The sequence below is a fragment of the Mirounga leonina genome, unplaced genomic scaffold (assembly GCF_011800145.1).
Source record: "Mirounga leonina isolate KUSES-001 unplaced genomic scaffold, KU_Mleo_1.0 Mir_151, whole genome shotgun sequence".
In the NCBI taxonomy this organism is placed as follows: domain Eukaryota; kingdom Metazoa; phylum Chordata; class Mammalia; order Carnivora; family Phocidae; genus Mirounga; species Mirounga leonina.
Window position 1 is genome coordinate 92,264,179 of NW_023270377.1, and position 25,956 is coordinate 92,290,134.

The window sequence follows — 25,956 nt, forward strand, 5'->3', positions numbered from 1 at the left end:
AATGAAGACAACCCACAGAATGGTAGAAAATATAGGGAAAGCATATATTTAATAAGTGACTCATGTCTAGAATGTGTTAAGAACTCATATAATTCCAACAATGGTGACTAATGGTTTGCTAAGTGGAGGATGGAAGTACTGGTTTTAGGGGGCTCTGGGAGTAGAAGGGTGTTGATAGTAGCAGCCAGGGCAGTGAGGGGGTTACCAAAGTGCTTGGATTCTCCCGGCTGTGCAGGGATTTAAATGCCACCATGTCGAGCAAAAGGGCAAAGACCAAGACTACCAAGAAGCGCCCCCAGCACGCAACATCCAACATGTTCGCCATGTTTGACCAGTCACAGATTCAGGAGTTCAAAGAAGCCTTCAACATGAATGATTAGAACAGAGATGGTTTCATTGACAAGATTTGCATGACATGCTTGCCTCCCTAGGGGAAAATCCAACTGATGAGTATCTGGATGCCATGATGAATGAGGCTCCCAGGCCCATAAATTTTACCATGTTTCTCACTATGTTTGGTGAAAAGTTAAATGGCACAGATCTGGAAGATGTCATCAGAAATGCTTTAGCTTGCTTTGATGAAGAAGCAACTGGCACCATCCAGGAAGATTACCTGAGAGAGCTGCTGACAACCATGGGAGATCGGTTTACAGATGAAGAAGTGGATGAGCTGTACAGAGAAGCGCCTATCAACAAAAAGGGAAATTTCAATTATATTGAGTTCACGCGCATCCTTAAACACGGAGCAAAAGACAGAGATGACTGAAAAGAACTTCAAATTCTAGCCAGACTTTCCTTGTTGCCACTTTGGGTATTTCTGAGATGTTCTCTTAGAGTCTGTTGCATGCCCTTAGCTTTGCAGCTTTTGCCTTTCTTGTTGTTTTTAGTCTCAGCCATTTTGGGCACATGCATCTCTATAATCAGACTGGAAATGGGACTTTTTATGATTTTCAGAATAGAAAATAGGGCAGTTTAACTTACTAGCCCCCTCCCAAAATAACTGCAGTCTACACAGATTCAGTATATTTTTTCAGAGAAAGTTATTCACTCATTTTTTTCTGAACCATAATTAAACTTTTTGATAAAAAAAAAAGAACTCATACAATTCAATAGTAAAAAGACGACCCAATTCAAAAATGGGCAAAGGATTTGCATAGACAATTCTCCAAAAATGATAGCAAATGGCCAACAAACACATGAAAAAAATGTTTCTCATCATTAAACATCAGGGAAATGCAAATCAAACAGTATGACTACAATCAAAAAGTCAAATAACAAGTGTTGGTGAGACTTTGGAAAAATTGGAATCCTTGAACAGTGCTGGTGGGAATGTAAACTGGTACTGCTGCTTTGGAAAACAATCTGGCATTTCCTCAAATAATTAAATGTAGTATTACCGTATGACTCTGCTACTCAACACCTAAGTATATACCCAAGAGGAATGAAAAAAATATATGTCCAAACAAAAACTTGTACATGAATGTTTTCAGCAGTTTATTTGTAAAAGCCAAAAGTTGGAAACAACCAAAAATGTCTGTCAACAGATAAATGGATAAATAATAGTGGTTTCTCTGTACAGTGGAATATTATTTGGCCTTAAAAAAGAATGAATACATGCTGCAGCATGGGTGAACCTTGAAAACACTATGAAAGAAGAAAAGTGAGAAGAGATAGTCACAAAAGACTATTATATGAGTCTGTGTATATGAAAGTTTAGGGAAATCTTTTGAGATAGAAAATAGATTAATGGTTGCTTGGGGCTGGGAGGCAGGACAGTGATTAAGGGAGTGATAGCTAAAGATTATGGGGTTCCTTCTTGAGATGTTGAAAACGTTCTAACATTTACTGTGGTGATGGTTGCACATATCTGAGAGTATATGAGAAACCATTGAATTGTATATTTTAAGTGGGTGAATTCTATGGCATTATGAATTACATCTCAATAAAGCTGCTTAAATAAAAGAATAGGCTACTCCAAAAGTATATATAGTTATCAAATTTATCAGGAAGGGACCAGACATTTATAGGTGACATTTCTTTTAGCCTTCCCTCCCCATCTCATTTCCCCTTTGCACCCCAAACTTGAAGCAGGAGATTCAGCAGCATATTGTCCTGCCAGTACTTTTTTTTTTTTTTTTTTTTAGTTTTTTTAAGATTTTATTTCTCAGAGAGAGAGAGTACAAGCAGGGGAAGGGACAGGCAGAGGGAGAAGCAGACTCCCCTCTGAGCAAGGGGCCCGATGAGGGACTTGATCCCAGGACCCTGGGATCATGACCCGAGCTGAAGGCAGACGCCCAACCAACTGAGCCACCCAGGTGTCCCCTGCCAGTATTCTTTAGGGTCATTGCAACCTGCACTCTGACTCCAGCCTAAAGAGAAGGGTGTTGGGAGAAAGGATTTCTCTAAACCATGGCTCATACCAAGCATAGGGCTTGTAATCAATCAGTGGTAAAGCACCCAGGAGGCAACTGGCTACAAAAGCTTCTTTCAGTAGTTCATCCTCTCCTGGAGGAGTGAAATAACCTTTTTGTCACAAGCCTGTTACAAGTACAGTGGCATCTGAAATTAGATTGCTCTGACTTCTAAACAGACATGCCCTTTCAGAGCACAAATATTGGTGCTCTGAAGGAGGCCAGTGCAGCCTGTGTGGTTGGCCTGTCTGAAGACATCTGTGTGGAACAATTGTGCCAGAAGGCTTGCACCTAGCACGTTGTATTCCTGCAGAATGTATTGCATAGGTGGAGAGTGTGCTAAATAATTCACTTTAATTGTAAACGTTTCATTCACAAAAAAACAAAAGATCCAACCCCTTTTTCCCATCATTGGTAGTTCTGAACGTTAGATTTTTTTTTTTTTTTTTTACCATAAGGTCAAAATGAACCTAAGTATATGATTGTGAATGGACAAAATGGTGACATAATTGTGTATTGGCAAGTTATTTTTCCATTTTTGGGTGCCTGGGTGGCTCAGTCGGTTAAGCGTCTCCCTTGGGCTCAGGTCATGATCCCAGGGTCCTGGGATCGAGTCCCACATCGGGCTCCCTGCTCTGCGTGGAGCCTGCTTCTCCCTCTCCCACTCCCCCTGCTTGTGTTCCCTCTCTCGCTGTGTCTCTGTCAAATAAATAAATAAAATCTTAAAAAAAAAAAAACATTAAAGGAAGTCAACTCTCTGTAATATAATTTATGGCAAATATAAATAAATCTAGTAAATCTTTTTTTACAATGCCAGCACTTAGCTTTTTTTTTTTTAAGATTTTATTTATTTATTTGACAGAGAGACACAGCCAGAGAGGGAACACAAGCAAGGGGAGTCAGAGAGGGAGAAGCAGGCTACCCGCAGAGCAGGGAGCTCAATGCGGGGCTCGATTCCAGGACCCTGGGATCATGACCTGAGCCGAAGGCAGACGCTTAACTACTGAGCCACCCAGGCGCCCCAGCACTTAGCTTTTTTTTTAAACAAGAATTGAATTTATTTTTGACCACAACTGAGCAGTGTCTATCATTTTATCAGACAGTAGTTGGATCTGTTCACTCAACTTTTCTAATTGATTCTACATGCAAGTGCATGGTTGTTTTTTTTTTTTATTTCATTTATTTATTTGAGACTGACAGAGAGAGTGCAAGCTGGAGGGGGAAAGGCAGAGAGAGAGAGAGAAGCAGACTCCCCACTGAGCAGGGAGCCCAATGTGAGGGTCAATCCCAGGACCCTGGGATCATGGCCTGAGCTGAAAGCAGACCCTTAACTGACTAAGCCACCCAGGTGCCCCCAAGTGCATGTTTTTAATGTTGTCTGTACTATTCTTGTGTGTTTGTTATCAAAATATGTTTAATTAAAAAAATTAATGTTAACAAGTTTCAAATTTCTCAAATTGATACTATTATGCTAAGATACCACACAAATCCCATTAAAATGGATAGTCATTTAATTATTAATATCAGTAATCATGTTACAACCTAGTAAGAGTTTTCCTGTTAATTATTCTCCACCAGCTAGCTTCAATAGCATGGGCTCCTAGAAGATGATTGGGAATTTTGTGAGTAGTTTTTGGGTTGTCACAATGTTAGGGGGATATTAGTAGGCCAGTAGATTCCAACCCTTGTCTTTATACCTGCCGTCAGTGCTTGGTGCTTCCAACTCCCAATCTTCTCAAAGGTCTAGAGGACATACTCACTTTTGCAAGCATTTTACATTGTGGCTTCTTTTCTTTTGCCAAGTCAGCTATCACTTATCTGTCAGCATTGACTTCTAAACATTTGTTGAAATTTTTTATCCTATGTTTTCTTTCCCATTCTCTCTTTCATAGTGAGTTTCTGTCCTTTTTTTTTTTTTTTAATTCCTTTACTGTCTGTCCAGTGTTTTCAAAGGCCAAGTGATCACCAACTGATGAATCTGCTATGCTTAACAGCTCAGTGGGAGATAGTTCCTCTTAGAGGATATGGCAGATATTTTAGGTAGTTTGGCTATTATGTAGACTAGCTGGTGTCCTGGCAGTTAGTGCCTAGTTGGGGCTAGATCTGCTAAGCACATTGCCATTTCTGAGCCTGCCCAAAATGCCAATGGTACTTAGAGTTATCAGTTCATTCTAACCTTGCATTAACTCGTCGTAAACAGTATGTTAGACAATTAACATTTTCTATGACTGAGAGTAATTTGTAATCTTACTCATTACTCTTTCTCAGGCTGAGCTTTTGGAAACTGATTTGCATTCAGAAGTAACAGTAAAAACAATGTGATGGCTCCTTATTAAAAGGAAAACACTGGATTTTTTTCATTCCTAACATTCAGCTTTGCTACATGGTTTTTCTTCATATTAACAGATTTTTTGGTAAAAGGCCTCAGTGGGATTGTAGAGGGGCATCAAATTTGAATGAACTTCATCAGCTATTAAGTGACATAATGATCAGAAGATTGAAGACTGATGTTTTAACCCAGCTGCCCCCTAAAGTCAGACAGCGTATTCCCTTTGATCTTCCATCAGCAGCTGCCAAGGTGAGAATGCTTGTTTCATTCGAAGTCTTACTTTAAGTCATTTTAATGAAAGATTGCACATACTGATTTTTCATAGAAGGCAAAGTCTGTTTTCTTAAAATAGGATTAATTAATAGAACATATGGATTGGCTTTGTATCATTTCAAGAAGAGAACAGGAAGAATTTAACTTTAGTCATCAAATGTGAAAAGATTCAGTATCCTACTGATTTAGAAAAAATACTTCTGCTCGATATAGAATGAAAACACTTCAACTGCAATGAAGATTTACTATTAAGAATTCTAAATACCTGTAGGGTGTAAAGCCCAATAATTAGGATGCGAAGTTGTGTTTCTTGCTCTAGAATTTTTTTGAAGTATGAGCTATCTTCTAGAATAACTTGGATTTAGCCTTCTTCTTGAGATCTGAAAACTCTATGATCATGTTGGAAGAGGTGAAGGTCTATATATTAGAAAGTCAAATTGTATTTTACCTAATCCTTATCTACATATACTTTTAGGGAGTACAGTGCTTATATTTTCTCTGAAATTTCTTTAAATCTGGATAGGACTTTGTTGACAGACTATTTATTGCATTGTTTTATCTTGAAAGATTGAGGAGACATTTTATAAACATTGGCAATATGTTATTGGTAAATAGGAATAATGATTTTCTTTATCCACCATTTTAGCATTAGAAAGAAAAATAAAAGAGTATATGATTACATTATATTTTTATTTAGCTAATATTCCTCATGCTTATTTAAATGAAATCATATCTTGTTATGAAAATACTTTGCTATCATACACATTTTCACTGTTTCCTTTCTTATGTATGTAAATTTTTATTTTTACTTTACAAAATGTTTTTTCTTTTTTTTTTTTTTAAAGATTTTATTTATTTTTGACAGAGAGCGAGAGTGTACAAGCAGGGGAAGCAGCAGGCAGAGGGAAAGGAAGAAGCAGGCTGCCCGATGCAGGGCTCAATCCCAGGACCCTGGGATCATGACCTGAGCCGAAGGCAGATGCTTAACCAAGTCTGAGCCACCCAGGCACCCCACAAAATGTTTTTTCTTAAGGGGAAGCTCTAATTGTTTGATTAATGATGATGTTAGCAAAGGGCTTGGCTTTCACCCACAGCTTTTCATTGGTTTCTGTCTTTTGTGTGAACATGTGACTGACCTATCTCCATATTGATGTTTTTCAGTAAACACATTGGTATCTTTGGGAATTTGTTTTCATATCTTTACAAAGAAAAAAGAAAACAAGTAGGACAAAATAAATTATTGCATTAATTGTTCTTCTGTTCTTTTTTTTTTAAGATTTAATTAATTAATTTAGTTAGTTAGTTGAGAGATAGCACGAACTGGGGGAGGAGCAGAGGGGCAGGTAAAAGGAGAGGGAAAGAATCCCAAGCTGACTTCCCACTGAGTGCCGAGCCTGACTTGGAGCTGTATCTCATAAGCCTGAGATCGTGACCTGAGCTGAAATCGAGTCAGATGCTTGACTGTTCTTCTGTTCTTTATGCCACATTTCTAAGCATTGTTATTTTCTCCCACATAGGAATTGAATACCAGCTTTGAAGAGTGGGAAAAATTAATGAGAGCTCCAAATTCAGGTGCCACCGAGACTGTCATGGGGTTGATTACCCGCATGTTTAAACAAACTGCTATTGCCAAGGTACTCATTGCTGGGACAGCATATGTTTCTCTTGATACAAATTATTTAATGTATTTTAATGCTTTTATTTAAGCAGCTTATTTGCATACTGTAACATGTCTTTGCCATTTAATTCTTTAACTCTGATATTGAAAAATTCAGATATATTCAAAGAAACAATGATATAATGGACACCATTATATCTTTGCATATATTGATCTTTTCCAGTATATGGGTACACTTTGATGAGGGAATATAACATGCTTTACACGTTCTCATTTAAAGGACATACATATATTCATCTTTGTCATCAGATTTTTCCGTGGTTTTTGCTACATAATTGCTACAAATAATGTTTATTTAAGTCAATCATTTTTAATTGGTATTATGTTTCTAGTTCCCTACAGAGATAGATGTGCTCATATTCTGTTTGTCTAAGAGTGCAAAGTAGAGGTGTTAGTTTTTAAATCTCAGTGTGAATATAAAGTAGATTCATCACACGTTCTTGTTTTTACTAGCATGGTAGAACTTAGACATGCTAATGAGTGTTACTCCTTTCCAATTCTGAAATTTTTTTATATAAGATAATTTTTTAAGTGAGGTATATTGAGGTATAATTCACATTCAGTGAAATTTGTCCTTTTAAAATACATAGCTTGATGAGGCTTGACAAATACATTGAGTAAATCATCAGTACAATCAAGATAAAGAATATTTCCATTTGCCCAAAAAGTTTCCTGATACGCCTTTGTAGTTATCTCCCTCACACCTGCCCTCTGCACCTCAGCAGTCAACAGATCTACTTTCTACAACTATAGTTTTGCATTTTCCTGAATGTTCCAAAAACAGAACATACAGTATGTAGCCTTGTGTCTGGCTTCTTTCATATACCATAAAGCTTTTGAATATTGATCCATGTTTTGCATATGTCATTAGTTTCTTCATTGTTATATCTGAGTAATGTTCCAGTGTATAGATATATAACAACTTTTTTCCCTCCACCAGTTAATGGCCATTTGGGATCTTATCAGTTTGGGCCATTATGAGTAAAACTGTTAGAATCATTCATGTACAGGTCTTTGTATGGACAGATTTTCATTTTCCTTGAGTAAATATCTGGGAGTGGGACTATTGGGTCATATGGAAGACACAGATTAAATTTTATAAAAAGCTGCCAAATTTTTTTTTAAGTACTGTATCATTTTGCATTCCTTGTAACAACGTATGAGTGTTCCAGTGGTTCTGCATCTTTGTCAGCACTTGGTATTTTCAGTCTTTTTAATTTTAGCTGTTTTCCAGGGTATGTACTGATATCTCATTATCATTTTCATTTGCCTTCTCCTAATGTCTAATGATAGCATATTTTTATGTGTTTGTATCCATAATATACATCATATATCTGTCATATATATGTAAAATATATATATTTTTATATATAAAAATAATGGCAAGCCCATATTTATATTGGATTATAAGAGGTTTTTTTTTTTTTTTTTTTTTTTTAAGATTTATTTATTTATTTTAGGAAGAAAGAGAGCAGGGGGTGGGTAGTGGAGGGGGCAAAGGGAGTGGGAGAGAGAATCTCAAGCTGAGCGCGGAGCCCGACATGGAGCTTGATCCCACGACTCTGAAATCATGACCTGAGCTGAAATCAAGAATCAGGTGCTCAACTGATAGCCAATCAGGCACCCCAGAGCTCTTTATATATTTTAGAAACAAGTCCTTTAACATATAAGTCTTTTCCAAAATTTTCTTTCAAGTCTATATATTCCATTTTATTTTCCTGACATTGTCTTTAAAAGAACAGAAGTTTTGAATTTTGGAACAGTCCAGTTTTTATTTTTTCTTTCATGTATTCTGCTATTGAGTCCTAATTAATTTTTGTTTATTCCAAGTTCCCAAAGATCTTCTACTGTGTTTTCTTCTAAAAGTGCTATATCCTTAGGTTATATAGGTAGGTCAAGAACTATTTTGAGTTAATTTTTTTTATGTGGTACAAAGTTAAGGATAGAGATTTAGTTACTTTGTTTTGGTTTGAGTAGCTTTTGTTTGATTATTTGTTTTGCTTATGGATTTTCAATTTTCAATTGATACTCGTTATTGGAAACCATTTTTCTCTCATTGATTCACCTTAGCCCTTCATAAAAAATCATTTGGTTATATATGTGTGGATCTTCTTCTGAACTGTGGTCTGTTTCACTGACCATTACATCTCATTTGACAGAATTCTAAAGTATCTGGTTACGGTACCTTTCTAATAAAGCTTGAAATCACATGGTGTTCACTCCTACTTTATTTCAAAATCATTCTGTCTGTTATAGGTCCTTTGCTTTTCCTTATGTGGTTTATAATTAGCTTGTTAAGTATGTACACTTTTGATTGGAATTGTGTTGAATCTATAAATTCGTTTGGAAGAATTGACTTCTTAATAGTATTGAATTTCCTGATCCATGGTAGGAATGTCTTCTTTCATTTCTCCCAGCCATGTTTTCCAGTTTCATTGAATACATTTTGCTAGATTTGCTCTAGTCATTTCATGTATTTTTAGGCACTTGTAAATATTTCTTTTTCTATTTAAATTCAGTTAATTAACATATACTGTATTATTAGTTTCAGAGGTAGAGTTCAGTGATTTAAAAGTCTTATATAATACCCAGTGCTCATTACATCACATGCCCTCCTTAATGTCCATCTCCCAGTAACCCATCCCCCCACAGCCCTCCCCTCCAGCAACCCTCAGTTTATTTCCTATGATTAAGAGTCTCTTATGGTTTGTCTCCCTCTCTGATTTTGTCTTGTTTTATTTTTCCCTCCCTTCCCCTATGATCTTCTGTTTTGTTTCTTAAATTCCATATATGACTGAGATCATATGATAATTATCTTTCTCTGATGGACTTATTTCACTTAGCATAATACCCTCTACTTTACATCCACATCGTTGCAAATGGCAAGATTTCATGTTTTTTAGTGGCTGAGTAGTATTCCATTGTACCACATCTTCTTTATCCATTCATCTGTCAATGGACATCTGGGCACTTTCCATAGTTTGGCTATTGTGGACATTGCTGCTATAAACACTGGGGTGCAGGTGCCTTTCAGATCACTACATTTGTATCTTTGGGGTAAATTCCTAGTAGGGCATTGCTGGATTGTAGAGTATCTCTGTTTTCAACTTTTTGAGGAACCTCCATACTGTTTTCCAGAGTGGCTGCTTTTCCACTTGCATTTCCACCAACTGTGTAAGAGGGTTCCCCTTTCTCCGCATCCTTGCCAACATCTGTCATTTCCTGACTTGTTAATTTTAGCCATTCTGACTGGTGTGAGGTGGTATGCTGCCTATGTTCTCCTCTAGGATTTTGATGGATTCCTGTCTCGCAGTTAGGTCTTTCATCCATTTTGAGTCTATTTTTGTGTATGGTTTAAAGAAATGGTCCAGTTTCATTCTTCTGCATGTGCCTGTCCAGTTTTCCTAACACCATTTGTTGAAGAGACTGTCTTTTTCCGATGGGATATTTTTTCCTGCTTTGTCAAAGATTAGTTGACTGTAGAGTTGAGGGTTCATTTCTGGGTTCTCTATTCTGTTCCATTGATCTGTGTATCTGTTTTTGTGCCATTACCATACTGTCTTGATGATTACAGCTTTGTAATAGAGCTTGAAGTCCGGCATTGAGATGCCATCAGTTTTGTTCTCTTTTTCAACATTCCTTTGGCTATTTGGGGTCTTTTGTGGTTCCGTACAAATTTTAGGATTATTTGTTCCAGCTCTGTGAAAAAAGCTGATGGTATTTTGATAGGGATCTCATTGAATGTATAGATTGCACTAGGCTGCATAGACATTTTCACAATATTTGTTCTTCCTATCCATGAGCATGGAAGGTTTTTCCATTTCTTTGTGTCTTCCTCAATTTCTTTCATGAGTGTTCTATAGTTTTCTGAGTACAGATCCTTTGCCTCTTTGGTTAGGTTTTTCCTAGGTATCTTATGGTTTTGGGTGTAGTTGTAAATGGGATCAACTCCTTAATTTCTCTTTCTTCTAATTGTTAGTATATAGAAAAGCACCTGATTTCTGTGCATTGTTTTTATATCCTGCCACTTTGCTGAATTCCTGTATGAGTTCTAGCAATTTTGGGTGGAGTCTTTTGGGTTTTACACATAGAGTTTCATGTCATCTGTGAAAAGTGAGAGTTTGACTTCTTTGCCAGTTCAGATGCCTTTTATTTCTTCTTCTTGTCTGATTGCTAAGGCTAGGACTTCTAGTACTGTGATGAACAACAGTGGTAATAGTGGACATCCTTGCCGTGTTCCTGACCTTAGGGGAAAAGCTCTCAGTTTTTTCCCATTGAGAATGGTATTTGCTGTGGACTTTTTGTAGATGGCTTTTAGATATGTTCCCTCTATCCCTACACTGTGAAGAGTCTTAATCAAGAAAGGATGCTGTACTTTGTCAAATGCTTTTTCTGCATCTATTGAGAGGATCATATGATTTTTGTCCTTTCTTTTATTAATATAGTGTATCACATTGATTTGCGGATACTGAACTACTCTTGCAGCCCACTAATAAATCCCACTTGGTTGTGGTGAATAGTCCTTTTAATGTACTGTTGGATCCTATTGGCTAGTATTTTGGTGAGAATATTTGCATCCATGTTCATCAGGGATGTTGGTCTGTAATTCTCCTTTTTGATGGGGTCTTTGTCTGGTTTTGAGATCAAAGTAATGCTGGTCTTGCCGAAAGAGTTTTGAAGTTTGCCTTCTATTTCTACTTTTTGAAACAGGTTCAGAAGAATAGGTATTAATTCTTCTTTAAATGTTTGGTAGAATTCCCCTGGGAAGCCATCCAGCCCCGGACTCTTGTTTTTTTGGGAGATTTTTTTTTTTTTAAGATTTTTTTTTTTTTTTTATTCATTTGACAGAGATAGACACAGCGAGAGAGGGAACACAAGCAGGGGGAGTGGGAGAGGGAGAAGCAGGCCTCCTGCAGAGCGAGGAGCCCGATGCGGGGCTCGATCCCAGGACTCTGAGATCATGACCTGAGCCGAAGGCAGACGCTTAACGACTGAGCCACCCAGGCGCCCCTTTTTGGGAGATTTTTGATTACTGCTTCAATTTCCGTGCTGGTTATGGGTCTGTTCAAGTTTTCGTCTTCTTCGTCCTTAAGTTCTGGTGGTTTATATGTTTCTAGGAATGCATCCGTTTCTTCTAGATTTCCTAATTTGTTGGCATATAGTTGCTCATAGTATGTTCTTATAATTGTTTGTATTTCTAAAGTGTTGGTTGTGATCTCTCCTCTTTCATTCACAATTTTGTTAATTTTGGTCCTTTCTCTTTTCTTTTTGGTAAGTCTGGCCAGAGGTTATCGATCTTCTTTCAAAGAACCAGCTCCAGTTTCATTGATCTGTTCTGTTCTTTTGGTTTCTATTTCATTGATTTCTGCTCTAACCTTTATTATTTCTCTTCTCCTGCTGGGTTTAGGCTTTATTTGCTGTTCTTTCTCCAGCTCCTTTAGGTGTAGGGTTAGGTTGTGTATTTGAGACCTTTCTTGTTTCTTGAGAAAGGCTTGTATCACTATGTATACCTCCCTCTTAGGACTGTCTTTGCTGCATCCCAAAGATTTTGAACAGTTGTGTTTTCATTTTCATTTGTTTCCATGAATTTTTTTAATTCTTCCTTAATTTCCTGGTTGACCCATTCATTCTTTAGTTTAGGATGCTCTTTAGCCTCCATGTATTTGAGTTCTTTCCAACTTTCCTCTTGTGATTGAGCTCCAGTTTCAAAGCATTGTTGTCTGAAAATATGCAGGAAATGACCCCAATCTTTTGTGATCTGTTCTGGAGAATATTCCATGTGCACTTGAGAAGAATGTGTATTCTGTTGCTTTGGGATGGAATGTTCTGAATATATCTGTGAAGCCCATCTGGGCCAGTGTGTCATTTAAAGCCTCGTTTCCTTGTTGATCTTTTGCTTAGATGATCTGTCAATTGCTGTGAGTGGGGTGTTAAAGCCCCCTACTATTATTGTATTGCTATCAATGTGTTTCTTTAATTTTGTTATTAATTAGTTTATATAATTGGTTGCTCCCATATTAGGGGCATAAATATTTATAATTGTTAGATCTTCTTGTTGGGTAGACCCTTTAGTTATGATATAGTGTCCTTCCTCATCTATTACAGTCTTTAGTTTAAAATCTAATTTGCCTGATGTAAGGATTGCCACCCCAGCTCTCTTTTGGTGTCCATTGGCATGATAAAGAGTTTTCTACAACCCTCACTTTCAATCTGGAGGTGTCTTTGGGTCTAAAGTAGTCTTTTGCAGACAGCATATGGATGGGTCTTGCTTTTTTATCCAGTCTGATACCCTGTGTCTTTTGGTTGGGGCATTTAGGCCATTTACATTCAGAGTAACTATTGGAAGATATGAATTTAGTGCCATTGTATTACCTGTAAAGTCCCTGTTTCTGTAGATTGTCTTTGTTCCTTTCTGGTCTATGCTACTTTTGGGCTCTCTCTTCACTTAAAGGATCCCCTTTAATATTTCTTGCAGGACTGGTTTAGTGATCACAAATTCTTTTAGTTTCTGTTTGTCCTATAAACATTTTATCTCTCCTTCTATTTTGAATGACAGCCTTTGAATGGATAAAGTATTCTTGGCTGCATATTTTTCTCATTTAGCACCCTGAATATATCATGCCAGTCCTTTCTGGCCTTCCAGGTCTCTGTAGATTGGTCTGCTGCCAGTCTAATGTTTCTACCCTTTTAGGTTAGGGACCTCTTTGTCCCAAGCTGCTTTCAGGATTTTCTCTTTGTCTCTGAAATTTGCAAGCTTCACTCTTATATGTCTAGTGTTGACCCTATTTTTATTGATTTTGAGGGACATTCTTTGTGCCTCCTGTACTTGAATGCCTGTTTCCTTACCCAGATTAGGTATGTTCTCACTATAATTTGCTCCAATATGCCCTGTGCTCCTCTCTCTCTTTTCTCTTCTTCTGGGATCCCAATTATTCTAATATTGTTTCGCTTTATGGTGTCACTGATATCTCAGATTCTCCCCTCGTGATCCAGTAGTTTTTTATCTGTCTTTTTCTCAGCTTCCTTATTGTCCATCATTTTGTCTTCTATATCACTAATTCTGTCTTCTGCCTCATTTATCCTAGCATTTAGAGCCTCCATCTTTAATTGCATCTCATTAATAGCCGTTTTAATTTCAACTAGATTAGTTTTTAGTTTTTTATTTCTCTAGAAAGGGATTCTCTGTGTCTTCTATGCTTTTTTCAAGCCCAGGTGGTATCTTTATAATCATTACTCTGAACTCTAGTTCTGACTTCTTACTTATACCCATACTGATTAGGTCCATGGCAGTCAGTACTGCCTCTTGTTCTCTTTTTTCAGGTGAGTTTTTCCATCTTCTCATTCTGTCCAGAGAAGAATAGATTAATGAGAGAATATAATTCCAAAATGGTAACAACAAACTCAGGATAATATACACTAAACAAATCAGAAGAGACCCAAAACCAGAAGAAAAAAATAAAATTTTAAAAAAGAAAAGAAAAAGAAAGGAGAGAATATAATCAGACAGGTGAACAGAACAGAGCAATACACTGGATCCTGTGTGTATTTTGATCTGTTTGTTAGAAAACTAGATCCCAAAATTGTGTGTATTTTGGTCTGTTTGTTAGAAAACTATATCCCAAAATTGTAAAGAAAGAAAAACTTATATATGCACAAAAATATAATTAAATGTGATGAAACAATAGAATGTAAGTGTGAAAATGAAAATTAAAAGGCCAAAAACAAAAAGAAAATATAAAAAGACAGGTGAACAGAACAGAACAATACACTATATCCTGGGTGTATTTTATTCAGTTTTTTAAAAGAAACTACATCCCAAAATTGTAAAGAAAGAGAAACTTATATATATGCAAAAAAAAAATTAAATACAATGAAAGGATAGGATATTACTGTAAAAGTGAAAATTAAAAAAGACTTTAAAAAAGGAGTTGATAAAATAAGAAATTGGTTGAAAAGGAACAAAATTAAAATTGAAAGACTAAAGAATCATGAGGAAAAAAAACATGAATTCTATATACAATTTTCCCCTAGTGCTGGAGTTTTGCTGTTCTGTGTGATTGGTAAATTTGGTCTTAGCCGGATGTTCTTGCTGATCTCGAGGTGGGGCCTGTTGCGCTGATTATCAGGTGTCTTTGCCCAGGCAAGAGTTTCACCATCCTTACCAGTGGGCTGGGCTAAGTAAGTGGCTGCAGATTGCTCTATGTGGCTTTTGTTCCCTGAAGGCTTTCCACGCTTCTGTAGAGGATGGAGTGAAAATGGTGGCCTCCCAATCTCCAGCCCTGGAGCCGAAAGTTTGCACCCTTCCACTTCTTAGTGTGCCCTCATGGAATAGCAGTCAATCACTCCTGTCTCCCTGGTCTCCATCTGCACTCACCCAGCCTGTTGCAGAGCGTTTCTGTCTCAGGCACATGAGCCCCCTTTCGAGTCTCCAAACTTTGCAGACTCCTGCAGCACACATCCTGCCACTCCTCCAGTGGGGTTGGGGGAAGGAGATGGGAGGGGAGGTGAGTCTTGTCCCTGTTCTGCTGCTTGCTAGGCCAGTCACCCAACTGTGCCTCAGTTTGTGGTTTATGGCAACACTGAGCTGAAAACCCACTCCTGGGCTCGCTGATTGCACCGACTTCCCCCTCCGATGTCTGGGAACTCTGCTGCACTCAGGCACCCCTCTTCTTTCTGTGACCCTGGGGATCCTGAGACCACACTGTCCCACCTAAGCACCTTTGTTTTTGTTTTGCCACCTGAGCACCTTTCAGGCAGGGATGTCCCTCACGGGAGCAGACTTCTAAAAGTTCCAATTTTGCACTCTGCTGCTATATCACTTTCTGGTAGCAAGCTTACAGAGGCTCCCTCCCCCCATGGTTTTTCTTCCATTATATTGCCTCAGATTCACTTCTCTGCACCTCCTACCTTGCCGAAAGTGGTTACTTTTCTATTTGTAGAATTGCAGCAGGTTTTTTTAGATCTCCGGTTGAATTCGCAGGTGTTCAGAATGATTTGATGGCTATCTAGCTGAATTCCAGGGACCAGACAAAACTAGGGTCTCCTACTCCTCCACCATCTTGGACAAATATCCTATAAATATTTCTTAAATTTCAATTTCTAATTTTTATTGCTAAATATAGAATTATTGTCTATTTTTGTTTATTGACTTTTTATCCTTTGACCTTGCTGAACTCACTTATTAATTTTTATGGGTTTTTTGTAAATTTGGGGGGATTTTCTATATAACATATGTTTTTGTTTGCACATAAGAACACTTTATGCATGTAGTCTGTATATCTTTATTTTTATTGCCTAGCACAGTGAAGGAATGCAAATACAATTTTGAATAGAAGTGATAGGATTGAGCAACCTTGCCTTGCTGCCATTCTTAGAGGGAAAGCTTTCAGCCTTTCCCCATTAATAATGATGCTATCTTTAAGTTTTAACCATTTTTTAGGTTCAGAAAATTTTCTTCTTTTATTGAATTTGTTGAGAGGAGAAACAAAACATATGAAAATTTTTTACCTGGTAGAGCAAGGTTAGGATGAGGGTGGTTACCATAAAAGTGGACCCAAAAAAGTGGCTAAAATTTTAAGAAAATTATAAAGACTGAGCACAGGCTATCATGACTGTTCAGAATAACAGGGTATCTTAACACAGTAAGTCCACACTCACTCACAAGCTTTATTTCCTTTGGCGTCTACCAGGTGCTGACTAGAAGATCATAGAGCAACCCTGTTAGTGGAGCACAAGCACAATACCCTATCTACTTCCAGAACCTTTTCTCATACTAAGGGAAATTGCTCCTGGGTGCTGATTCATAACAAAAGCTGTCTGCCCTGCAGGCTAGGTAGAAAACCCTACTGAAATTAGGACCTTGGACTGTTATAAGACAGTTCCATCAATGCTGGAGGAGAGGCATGAAACTCTGTCCTGCCTAGGACTATCCACAGACATAGCGTGGTGTCAGGGAGAGAGGCAGAAACTCCAGGAAAGTGCCACCTTTAAGTCTTAGCTGGATCAAGAGGCCTGCCTTACATTGAATTGGTTCTAGAGACCAAAGATGTCCCCTGCCCAGAGCTTGACACGGAGAAACCATCAAGATAAGTCTACCCCTGGGGGAGAGAAACACCTGTGTATAGGGCAGGCATGCAGGAACTACTGGAAGCTGAGAATGCCACTGGAATACTTAGAAAAACCCATGGCATACATTATCACAAGGTAGAAGCATTCTGTTGCTGGGGGAGTTCAAAGTTTGTAGTGTACTAAATTAGGTAAATGTAGCAAAAAGAGAATCTAAATACAAGGGAACCTAAATAAAACTCAGTACTGGCTAGATTGTCTCCTTCCCACACTATCATCTTGACCCCCAAAAAAGAAAGCCTATTTCTGGGTGTGTAAATATCAATTATCTCAGACTGTCCTGTTCTTCTACACATAATTTCTAGCACATAATAGAAATTATGAAATAAAAAAAAAAGAAACTTTAAGAAACTAATCCATTCTCAAAAGATAAAACAATCAATAAAGCCAAATTGATAAATGACCTAGACTGTAGAATTATTAGACAAGGGCTTTTAGGAAGCTATGAATAGTGTTGTATGATCTAGTAGTAAAGATAAACAATATGCATGAAAAGGTGGGAATTTTAGAAGAAATATGAATATTTTAAAGACAGTAAAATGGTAATGCTAGAAATAAAAAAACAGAATCTAAAAAAATTATTTCAATTAGCTTATAAGCCAATAGAGAAGATGAAATGTAATCATAAAAAATCTAAATGTCCTGGATATTTATCAGAGAGAAATGAAAACTTAGGTTTACACAGACTCCTTTATGGGAATTTATTTATAATAGCCAAAAACTGGGAAATAATCCAGATGTCCTTAAATTATAGTATATCCATACAATAGAATACTCAAAAGGAATGAACTATTGATAAGCATGATAAATTGGATGAATCTAAAGGCATTACACTGATTGAAAGAAGCCAGCCTCAAAAAGTTTTCATATATCATGACACCATATTTATAACATTTTCAAAACAATGGAATTTTAGTGATAGAAAAAAATTATTATACAAATGTCATTTTCCTGGTCACGATATTGTACTATGGCCATATAGGAAATGATCATTAGGGAAGCTACGTTAAGGTTATTCAGGAACTCTATTATTTTTGCAACCTCTGGTATGTCTAAAATTATTTCACAATTTAAAGTTTTAAAATGTACATATAGTGGACACAATATGGTAACCTAATGTAGAAAACATTCTAAGTTAATCCAAAAGAAGGCAGAAAAGAAAGGAAAGGAACAAAGAACATATGGGTCAATCAGAAGACAACAAGATGTTAGGTTTTAATCTAGTTCTATCAATAATTACATTAAATGTGAATGATCTAAACCCACCAAGTATATGGTAAGAAGTATCATGTTGCATAAATCATGATATCTGCAAAAAGTTCTTTTTAAGTATGAAGGCTGAAAGTTGAAAATAAATGGATGAACAAAGATATACCATGCAAACAATAATCAAAGGAAAGCTGAAGTAGAAGTGTAATATTAGATAATGTAGACTTCAGAACAAAGATTATTACCAAGATTAGAGGAAATTTATAGATCACTAAGATGATAGCATAGGTTGTTCCTGACTTTGCTTCTCCTCACAAGAACAATAACTAACAACTATTCAGGAAGAAAATACCCCTAGGAGAATCCTAGACACAAGGGTGAAACTGAGACATGGCCCTGCACCCTAAAGACCAAAACAGACTACATTACTAGGGTAAGAGTAGTGGCTACATGTTGACCCTGTTGCCATGCGCCTAGGCCAATGTAGCACCACTCAGGGAGATCCCACCCTGAGCCTCTGGCTCCTCCAGCAGGAAAAGGAAATCCATGGGGAAAAACAAGTACCACCACCCCACCCCACCACCTGGCATCGTGGGTTGCTTTGCCAGAGCCACTACTCTGATCTTTATCCATGGAAATTGTAGGAGAGTTTGTGGGGCTCAACCACTGGGAAACTGACAGTGACAGAAAGGGGAAAGGAGCTAGCAATAACCAGCACATAAATCTTGGCAGACTGAGTTTGTACCTGCAGCACCCAAGTTATCATCCTATGGAGTGACTTTGTTCGTGTGCAGAACCAAGTCAGTGGCATACTCTGACCAGGGAGCTTGGCAGGGTGCAGATCTGCTTGATTCAGATCCTCATATGAGGATTTTTGCCAGCCCTACAGCCCAGTTTCCCCATGCCCAGGCAAGGAGGTGAGTCATATGCCTACTTGCTGTAGAGAATGTGTTCTGGCCACATCTGACCAGAGGAACTGGTGAAAACATCTGGAAGCTGTGAGGCATAGCAGTGCTCAAGCCTAGAGGCAAGTGGGCCAAGCTGATTGCCCCCTGAGCAAAGCCAGTTCCAGGCATGAAGTTTCCTGTGCTATACACAGGCAGGGGCCTTAATTCATATTCAAGGCTGACAGTAGTTCCCAAACCCTCCCAGAGAACCTTTATGGGAAATTGAGAGTTGCCTGGAGCAGCCCCTCTCCTTCCAGTTGAGGCAAAGGTGAGACTTAACTACACCTACCCACTTGACTCCTGGTCTCATCTGACCATAGGACTGGCGAGAACACCTGGAAGCTAAGTAGCCCTGAAGCACCCTAGCCGAGGGTAGGGAAAGCAGAGTTGACAGTTTGCAGGGCAAAGCCAGGGACCTGCTCAGCCAGAGAATTTGGGTCATGGGTCAATTTGAGTTTAAGACAGCAAAGAGCTTTACTACCATTTTAGCTGCTTCTCCCATTGCACTCAGGCAGGGAAACTAATTTGTAGCCCCACCCATTTACAGAATATAGCCTCCAGCCTACTGGACCAGGAAACCTTACAAGAACATACAGTATCTGCATAGCCCATCCAAGAGCCCTGCTTACAGTGGCATTTGAACAGAGAATACAGCCTCTGGCTTTCCTCATCTGCACAATGAACCTGATGGCTTCACCTGACCAGTAAATACTCTTGCCTGATTTGGGTCCCCAAACAATGAGCCTTCCAATCCCATCCTGCTGCCCTCCCAGGGCAGGGAAATTAATTCATAACCCCATCTATTACTGAACCAGACCTGATCATCTAGTCAGCCTGACCAGAGAATCCAGACAACTATGGAGCGCAATCTACAGCCTCACTTGGGTAGAGAAGCAAGCCAGCAGTCCTATCCAGCTATTCTCAGCCAGTAGCACACTCCCTTATCCTCAACCTCAGAGCTCAAACAGTTTTCTTGCCACGTTCATTTATGATAAAACTATCTCTCAGCATACTAGGAATAGAAAGGGACTTTATCATCCGAATAAAAGGCATTTATGAAAAACTTAACAATTAACATTATACTTTATGCTCAAAGACAGAATGCTGTTCCCTTAAAATCAGGAACAATACAAGAGAGTCTGTTCTCACCACTTCTGTTCAACACTGTTTGGTTCAACATTGTTCTTATAACTGTGTAATAAGGCTAGAAAAACAAATATATACAGATTGAAAAGGAATAAGTACAGTTGTCTATATTTAGAGACAACATGATTGTCCACATGGAAAATCCAAGAACACTTCAAGCCACTAGAACTGAGTGAATTTATCAAGGTCTCAGGATTCATGTTCAATATACAAAAATTATTTGTAGTATTATATACTAGCAATGAAAAATGGGAAGTTGAAATTTAAAAAATACAATTTACAATAACAATAAACATGACCTTCTTTGGGATAAATTCAACAAAGTATATGCACTGAAAACTACAAAACATCTAGAGAATATAAAGCAAACTTAAATAAATGACAAGATAGATCACGTTCATAAATTGGAAGATTCAGTATTGTTAAGATGCCATTTCTTTGTAAATTAACTTACATTTTCAATGCAATGCTAATCAAAATCGCTGGTCTTTGGTAGAAAATAACTAACAAGCTGAAAGTAAAATTCATGAAGCAGCACAAAGGACTTAATTTAGCCAAATTAATCTTGAACAAAGTTGAAAGATTCACACTGCATGATATAAATACTTACTATAAAGTTACAGTAATTAAGATTTTTGTGATATCGGCATAAGGATAGCCATTTAGATTAGTGAACCAGGGAAAAGAATCCAGAAATAGACCTTCATATAGATTGTCAGTTGATGTGAAGGAAGGGGTTGAGATAACTCAATGGGGAAATGATAGTCTTTTCAAGGAAAAGTATTCGGACAATTGGATATCCATAGGGGGGAAAAATGGACCTTGGACCATTACTTTGCACCACTCATAAAAATTAACTTGAAGTAGGTTATAGACTTAAATATAAAAACTGATTTATATGGTGTGCCTGAGTGGCTCAGGAGGTTAAATGTCTGCCTTCAGCTCAGGTCATGGTCCCAAGGTGCTGGGATTGAGCCCCACATCAGGCTCTCTGCTCAGTGGGGAGCCTGTTTCTCCCTCTCCCTCTGCCTCTTCCCCCACTTGTGCTCTTTCTCTCTATGTCTCTCTCTCCCTCAAATAAATAAAATCTTTAAAAAAATAATTTATAAAACTATTTTTAAAAGATTTTTATCTATTTATTTTTTAAAGTAAACTCTATGCCCAACATGAGGCTCTAACTTATGACCCTGAGATCGAGTCACATGTTCTACCAACTGAGCCAGCCAGGCACCCTGATTTTAAAACTTCTAATAGTATATATACATAAAAATATTGCCAACCTTTAGGTAGAGACTTTTTTAGGTAGGATGCAAAAAGCACTTTAAAGGGAAAAAATGGTACTCAAAACTTTAAGACTTAGGGTGTTTTTTAAAAGATATGGTATACAAAACGCATTGTTTTGAAAATGAAAAATGTAAAATACAGATTGGAAGAAAGTATTTGCAATACATTTCTCCCTGCTCCATTTTCCCATGTTAAAATTTTTGGTTTGATCAGCGTTCATTGTTTACAATATAATGACTTTGTTAAACATTTCACAGTTGAGCTATAATTATTTGACAACTGTTGTTTTTCCTAGATTTAATAGCTGGGGTTTTTTTGTTTGTTTGTTTTCTTACTTGCTTAGCTTAGCTTTCTTAGCACATAATACTTATTGAGTGCAGAAGCTTGCTTAAGGAAAAAGAGTATATTATGAGACCTTTTAGATAATCTCTTGTCTGTGGTGAGAACCCTAGCTGGATGTCAGAGAAATGTCAATAGTCAACAGAAAGTTGGCACCTAATTCCTAGGATCCTTGAAAGAAAAGAAAGGAGATGAAAAGTCATTTGTCCCGAGATTGGAATATGATCCCAAAGATTAATGGCAGCAGAAGACCAATCCTTGCTGTCCCAATTCCTATTTTAGTCATTTTTCATTCCTTCCCTATTAGAACCTCTGTTCTCAACCACCTATGTAAACTGGAACTGTATATTTCTATTTCTGGGCTGCAGCCAGAAATCATCAGTTCATGGCATTACCGAGTTGGAATTCTTAATATATTTTCCCCAGAAACATTAGTGATAATATCCCATAGTCAGGGTCTATGGTAACTGTAAATAATACAGTTTATCTACGTTATCGATGAAATAGACTTTGGGGGAAGTAGCTAGTTATAGACTGCATGTAATATTGTTTCTATGAGAAAATGTGTTTCAGAGTACTCCCAAACCAATTTATAAATGGACTTTTGAAATACCACAGTTTATAAATTGGCTACTATATTGTTTGCATACTAATATTGAGACTTCCTTTCTTTGGTTATTTGGACTTATTCAACAGATATTTATCGAGTGCCTGTTGTTTAGCAAGGATCATGCTTGGTGATAGGGAGGCATGGTGAACAAGGTACAGTGTTTCCCTCTCAAGGAACTTGCAGTCTGTTGGAGAGAACAGTAAAATAAATGTTCAAATACAGCACAGTAAATTTAGTATTTAAATTAAAACAGGATGTTGTGGGAGCACTTGGGAGAAGACACTTGACCCAGTCTTGGAAGCTCAGGAAAGACATTCCAAGGACTGAACAAGGAAGATTTAGCCAACTAGAGTGGAGGGGAGTGAAATGAGGAGGGCACAGCGTTGATGGCGTGTATGTCAAGGCAGGTGAATACTTTGTGCAAACTCACAAAGATTAACCAGAAATGGCATACTTAGGGTGTCAAAAGTAGGTCATCATAGCTAAAGCATGAAGTGTCAGGGAGGAATTCTGAGACTAGGCTGGAGATCACAGAGAGCAGTAACCCTATCCTAAAAGGTCACATTTCATAGTTTATGATTTATCTTAAGCGTTCTGAGCAATTAGGTATAGTGGAGTAGAGTAAAATGATTGGATTTGTGCCTTGGGAAAAGAACTGTAGCTATGTGGAGAATGCGCTGGAAGGAATCAAGCCTGTAGGCAGGGAATCCAGTTGAGTAACAACACTGGTAGTCCAGGCTAACAGTGGTGACACTAAACCAAGGAGCTGAGGGTAAAATAATCAGTGTTACCGGTAAAAAGTCAACTAGTGAAGGATCCCAGATAATTAGAATTACTTTTCTTCTTCTCTGTCGTTATTTTTATTGCTTTGTAATATTTGTTGAGGATACAATGGATGAAAATAAACAAATTATTTTTTTTAAAGATTTATTTCTTTGAGATAGAGCAAGAGAGAGAGAGAGCATGAGCGGCGGGGAGGGGCAGAGGGAGAGGGACAAGCAGGCTCCTCATTGAGCAAGGAGCCCGATGCGGGGCTCAATCCCAGGACCCCAGGATCATGACCTGAGCTGAAGGCAGACACTTAACTGACTTAGCCACCCAGGCGCCCCGAAAATAAAGAAATTTAGGATCCGCATAGTACTCTTCTAGGGAAAAAAGACAGATATAAGTGGTATGGTTTGGCCAACCCTCAGTTGTTTTCTGGTACACTGCAACCCCTAACTTTTAGAAAAAACCATTTTAAGAGAAATGCCAGTATCTTTTCTATGAAAACAATTAAACCAACCCATAATTTTAAATTTCCTGTCACTTTGAGGATGACAGCATTCCTTAGTGCCTTAAAAAGTTTTTAGAAGGCAAACTGCTCTAAACACGTTTCCATTATGCACAAAGTGCATTTCCTCTGTGCTGTCTTGCAAAGGTAGAATCCTATTTATAATATGCAGTGTTGTATAATGAGGCCACTGCAATATTCCCTGCTGCACAGAGACTGGGATGTTGTCAGACTGACCAGTACCTTGTCCTGTGCCATTCTTTTGTGTAGGAAAGGGACTCTGACTCTAAACCAGACACATTCTGCCTCCTATTCATTGATAAGGAGATGGTCAGTAATAGTAAAGTACAAGTAAAACAATAATGTTATCATTTTAGAGGAAGAAAGAGATAGTATGTTACTATGTGGTCATGTGGCATGAAGGAAGGCTTTTTTTTTTTTAAAGATTTTATTTATTTATTTGACAGAGAGAGACACAGTGAGAGAGGGAACACAAGCAGGGCGAGTAGAAGAGGGAGAAGCAGGCTTCCCGCAGAGCAGGGAGCCCGATGTGGGGCTCGATCCCAGGACCCTGGGATCATGACCTGAGCCGAAGGCAGACACTTAACGACTGAGCCACCCAGGCACCCCGAAGGAAGGCTTTAATAAAGATGGAGCAATATCCATTTGAGAAGGAAGAGTGGTGTAAGGTTTTTGAGGTGGCAGGAATGGTTCAGTTTGGAATCACAGATGGAGAGATTTGCCTTATAGAAAAGAAGAAATACTTCTCGTATTACAAAAGGAAAGGAAACGAGGATGAGAGAAAGTAACAAAAGGTAAAAATTTTCACATGATGAATTTTTTTCTCTGTGCAGTGGGACGTTTGAGGGCCGAAAGGCATGGGTTCTGATTTTGAAGAAAATAGTAAAGGTTGAAGTTGTTTTTGCAGTTTGCTAGGGAAATAGAGCAATAATAAGAGCTAACACTTTTGCAGTACATACCATGGGCCAAGCACTACTCCATGCATATTTTATGCACTAAGTCATTTAACTCTCACTGCCACTCCATGAGGAGTAGGTACCTTTTGCCCCTTTTATAGATGGAGAAACTAAAGCACAGAGTTTAAGTGACTTGCTCAAGGACTCAGATTGTATATGATAGAGGCAGGATTTGAACCCAGACAATCTGGCTCCAGAGTACATGCACTTGACCATCACTGCAGTAGGATAGCTGAATAAATTTAATATTTGGTGACCATGGGCTTAAGGTGGTATCTTTTTCCTATTAGTGATTTTTAAGCATCCCTGTGCAAGCATGGGGAAGATTTAGAATTTAAAATTCTATATATTCTCTGTGTTACAATTTTTAACACCCAAATAAGGTTTATTCATGCTAATGCTATGGTAGTACAAATCTGATTACTTTATTGAAATGAACAGTAAGACAGAGTTTGGAAAGAAATTGAAAGTGTTTTTGAAAATTTAATTTAATTTTAAAAGAATTAGATTAGCTGTTTTGATCAATGACTTTTATGATCAAACTTCCATGAAATCAACTTTCATGAAAACAACTTTTTAAAAGTCTATAATACTATTAGCTTTACTTTGTAACTTTGTTTAATTTTGGGTAAACCCAGTAAAACAATCACCAGCTAGACCCCAAGACCTGATCATTACTGCTCACATGCTTATACCCACCGACCTTTATCCCACATTTTTCCTTAAGCTCTTCTTTCCAGCTTATCTCTTAACTAAGGCAAAAGACCCAGTGGGCATAGCATCTGGTGATGGAAACCAAAACTACCCCTCAAGCAATAATGCCTGCCCATAGAGAGAGCTCCTGCCAGCCCAGACCACCTAGACCAGTTTGAGCTCAACCCCTGATTCATACCTGCACAGATGGACCATGGAGTGATCCATGGAATGACCAACAGTTATTACCTTTATGTCATTATAATACTAAAATCTCTGTCCAAGGAGGAGAGCAAACCTCATTTACATAATATACAATGTATGTATAGGCATGTTTCCTTAAGGTGCATGCATGACCTTATGCCTACCTCTACATATAATGACAAGGTTCCCCTTTCTAAATATTCGTCCTAACCCTAAATAAAAGGAACCCATTCACCCTTGCTCAGGGAGTCATGGCTTTGGAAATTATTCCCTGTGATCTCCTTATTTGCTGCAAATAAAGTTTCCTTTGTGTGACAACTCTACCTGATATAGTTTCTATCTGTGACTTATCAAGGAGCAAAGTCACATTAGTTCAGTTACAGAATATGTCATTTATGGGAATGTTCTCTCTCATCTATCTTAGATAGATAGATAGATAGATAGATAGATAGATAGAT

The 25,956-nt window shown here is 37.9% G+C and overlaps 1 protein-coding gene and 1 pseudogene across 2 annotated transcripts in view; both read left to right on the forward strand.

Annotated features, from left to right (window-relative positions):
* Window positions 1-25,956, forward strand: part of ZRANB3 (zinc finger RANBP2-type containing 3) — a 303,113-nt gene that overhangs the window by 204,177 nt on the left and 72,980 nt on the right. The window contains exons 7-8 of the mRNA XM_035008146.1: window positions 4,818-4,989; window positions 6,531-6,647. Of these exons, the coding sequence (XP_034864037.1) occupies window positions 4,818-4,989; window positions 6,531-6,647 (289 nt within the window). The remainder of the gene's footprint in view (window positions 1-4,817; window positions 4,990-6,530; window positions 6,648-25,956) is intronic.
* Window positions 188-1,086, forward strand: LOC118012506 (annotated as a pseudogene). The gene has a single exon (XR_004679729.1). The product of XR_004679729.1 is annotated as a myosin regulatory light polypeptide 9-like (transcript).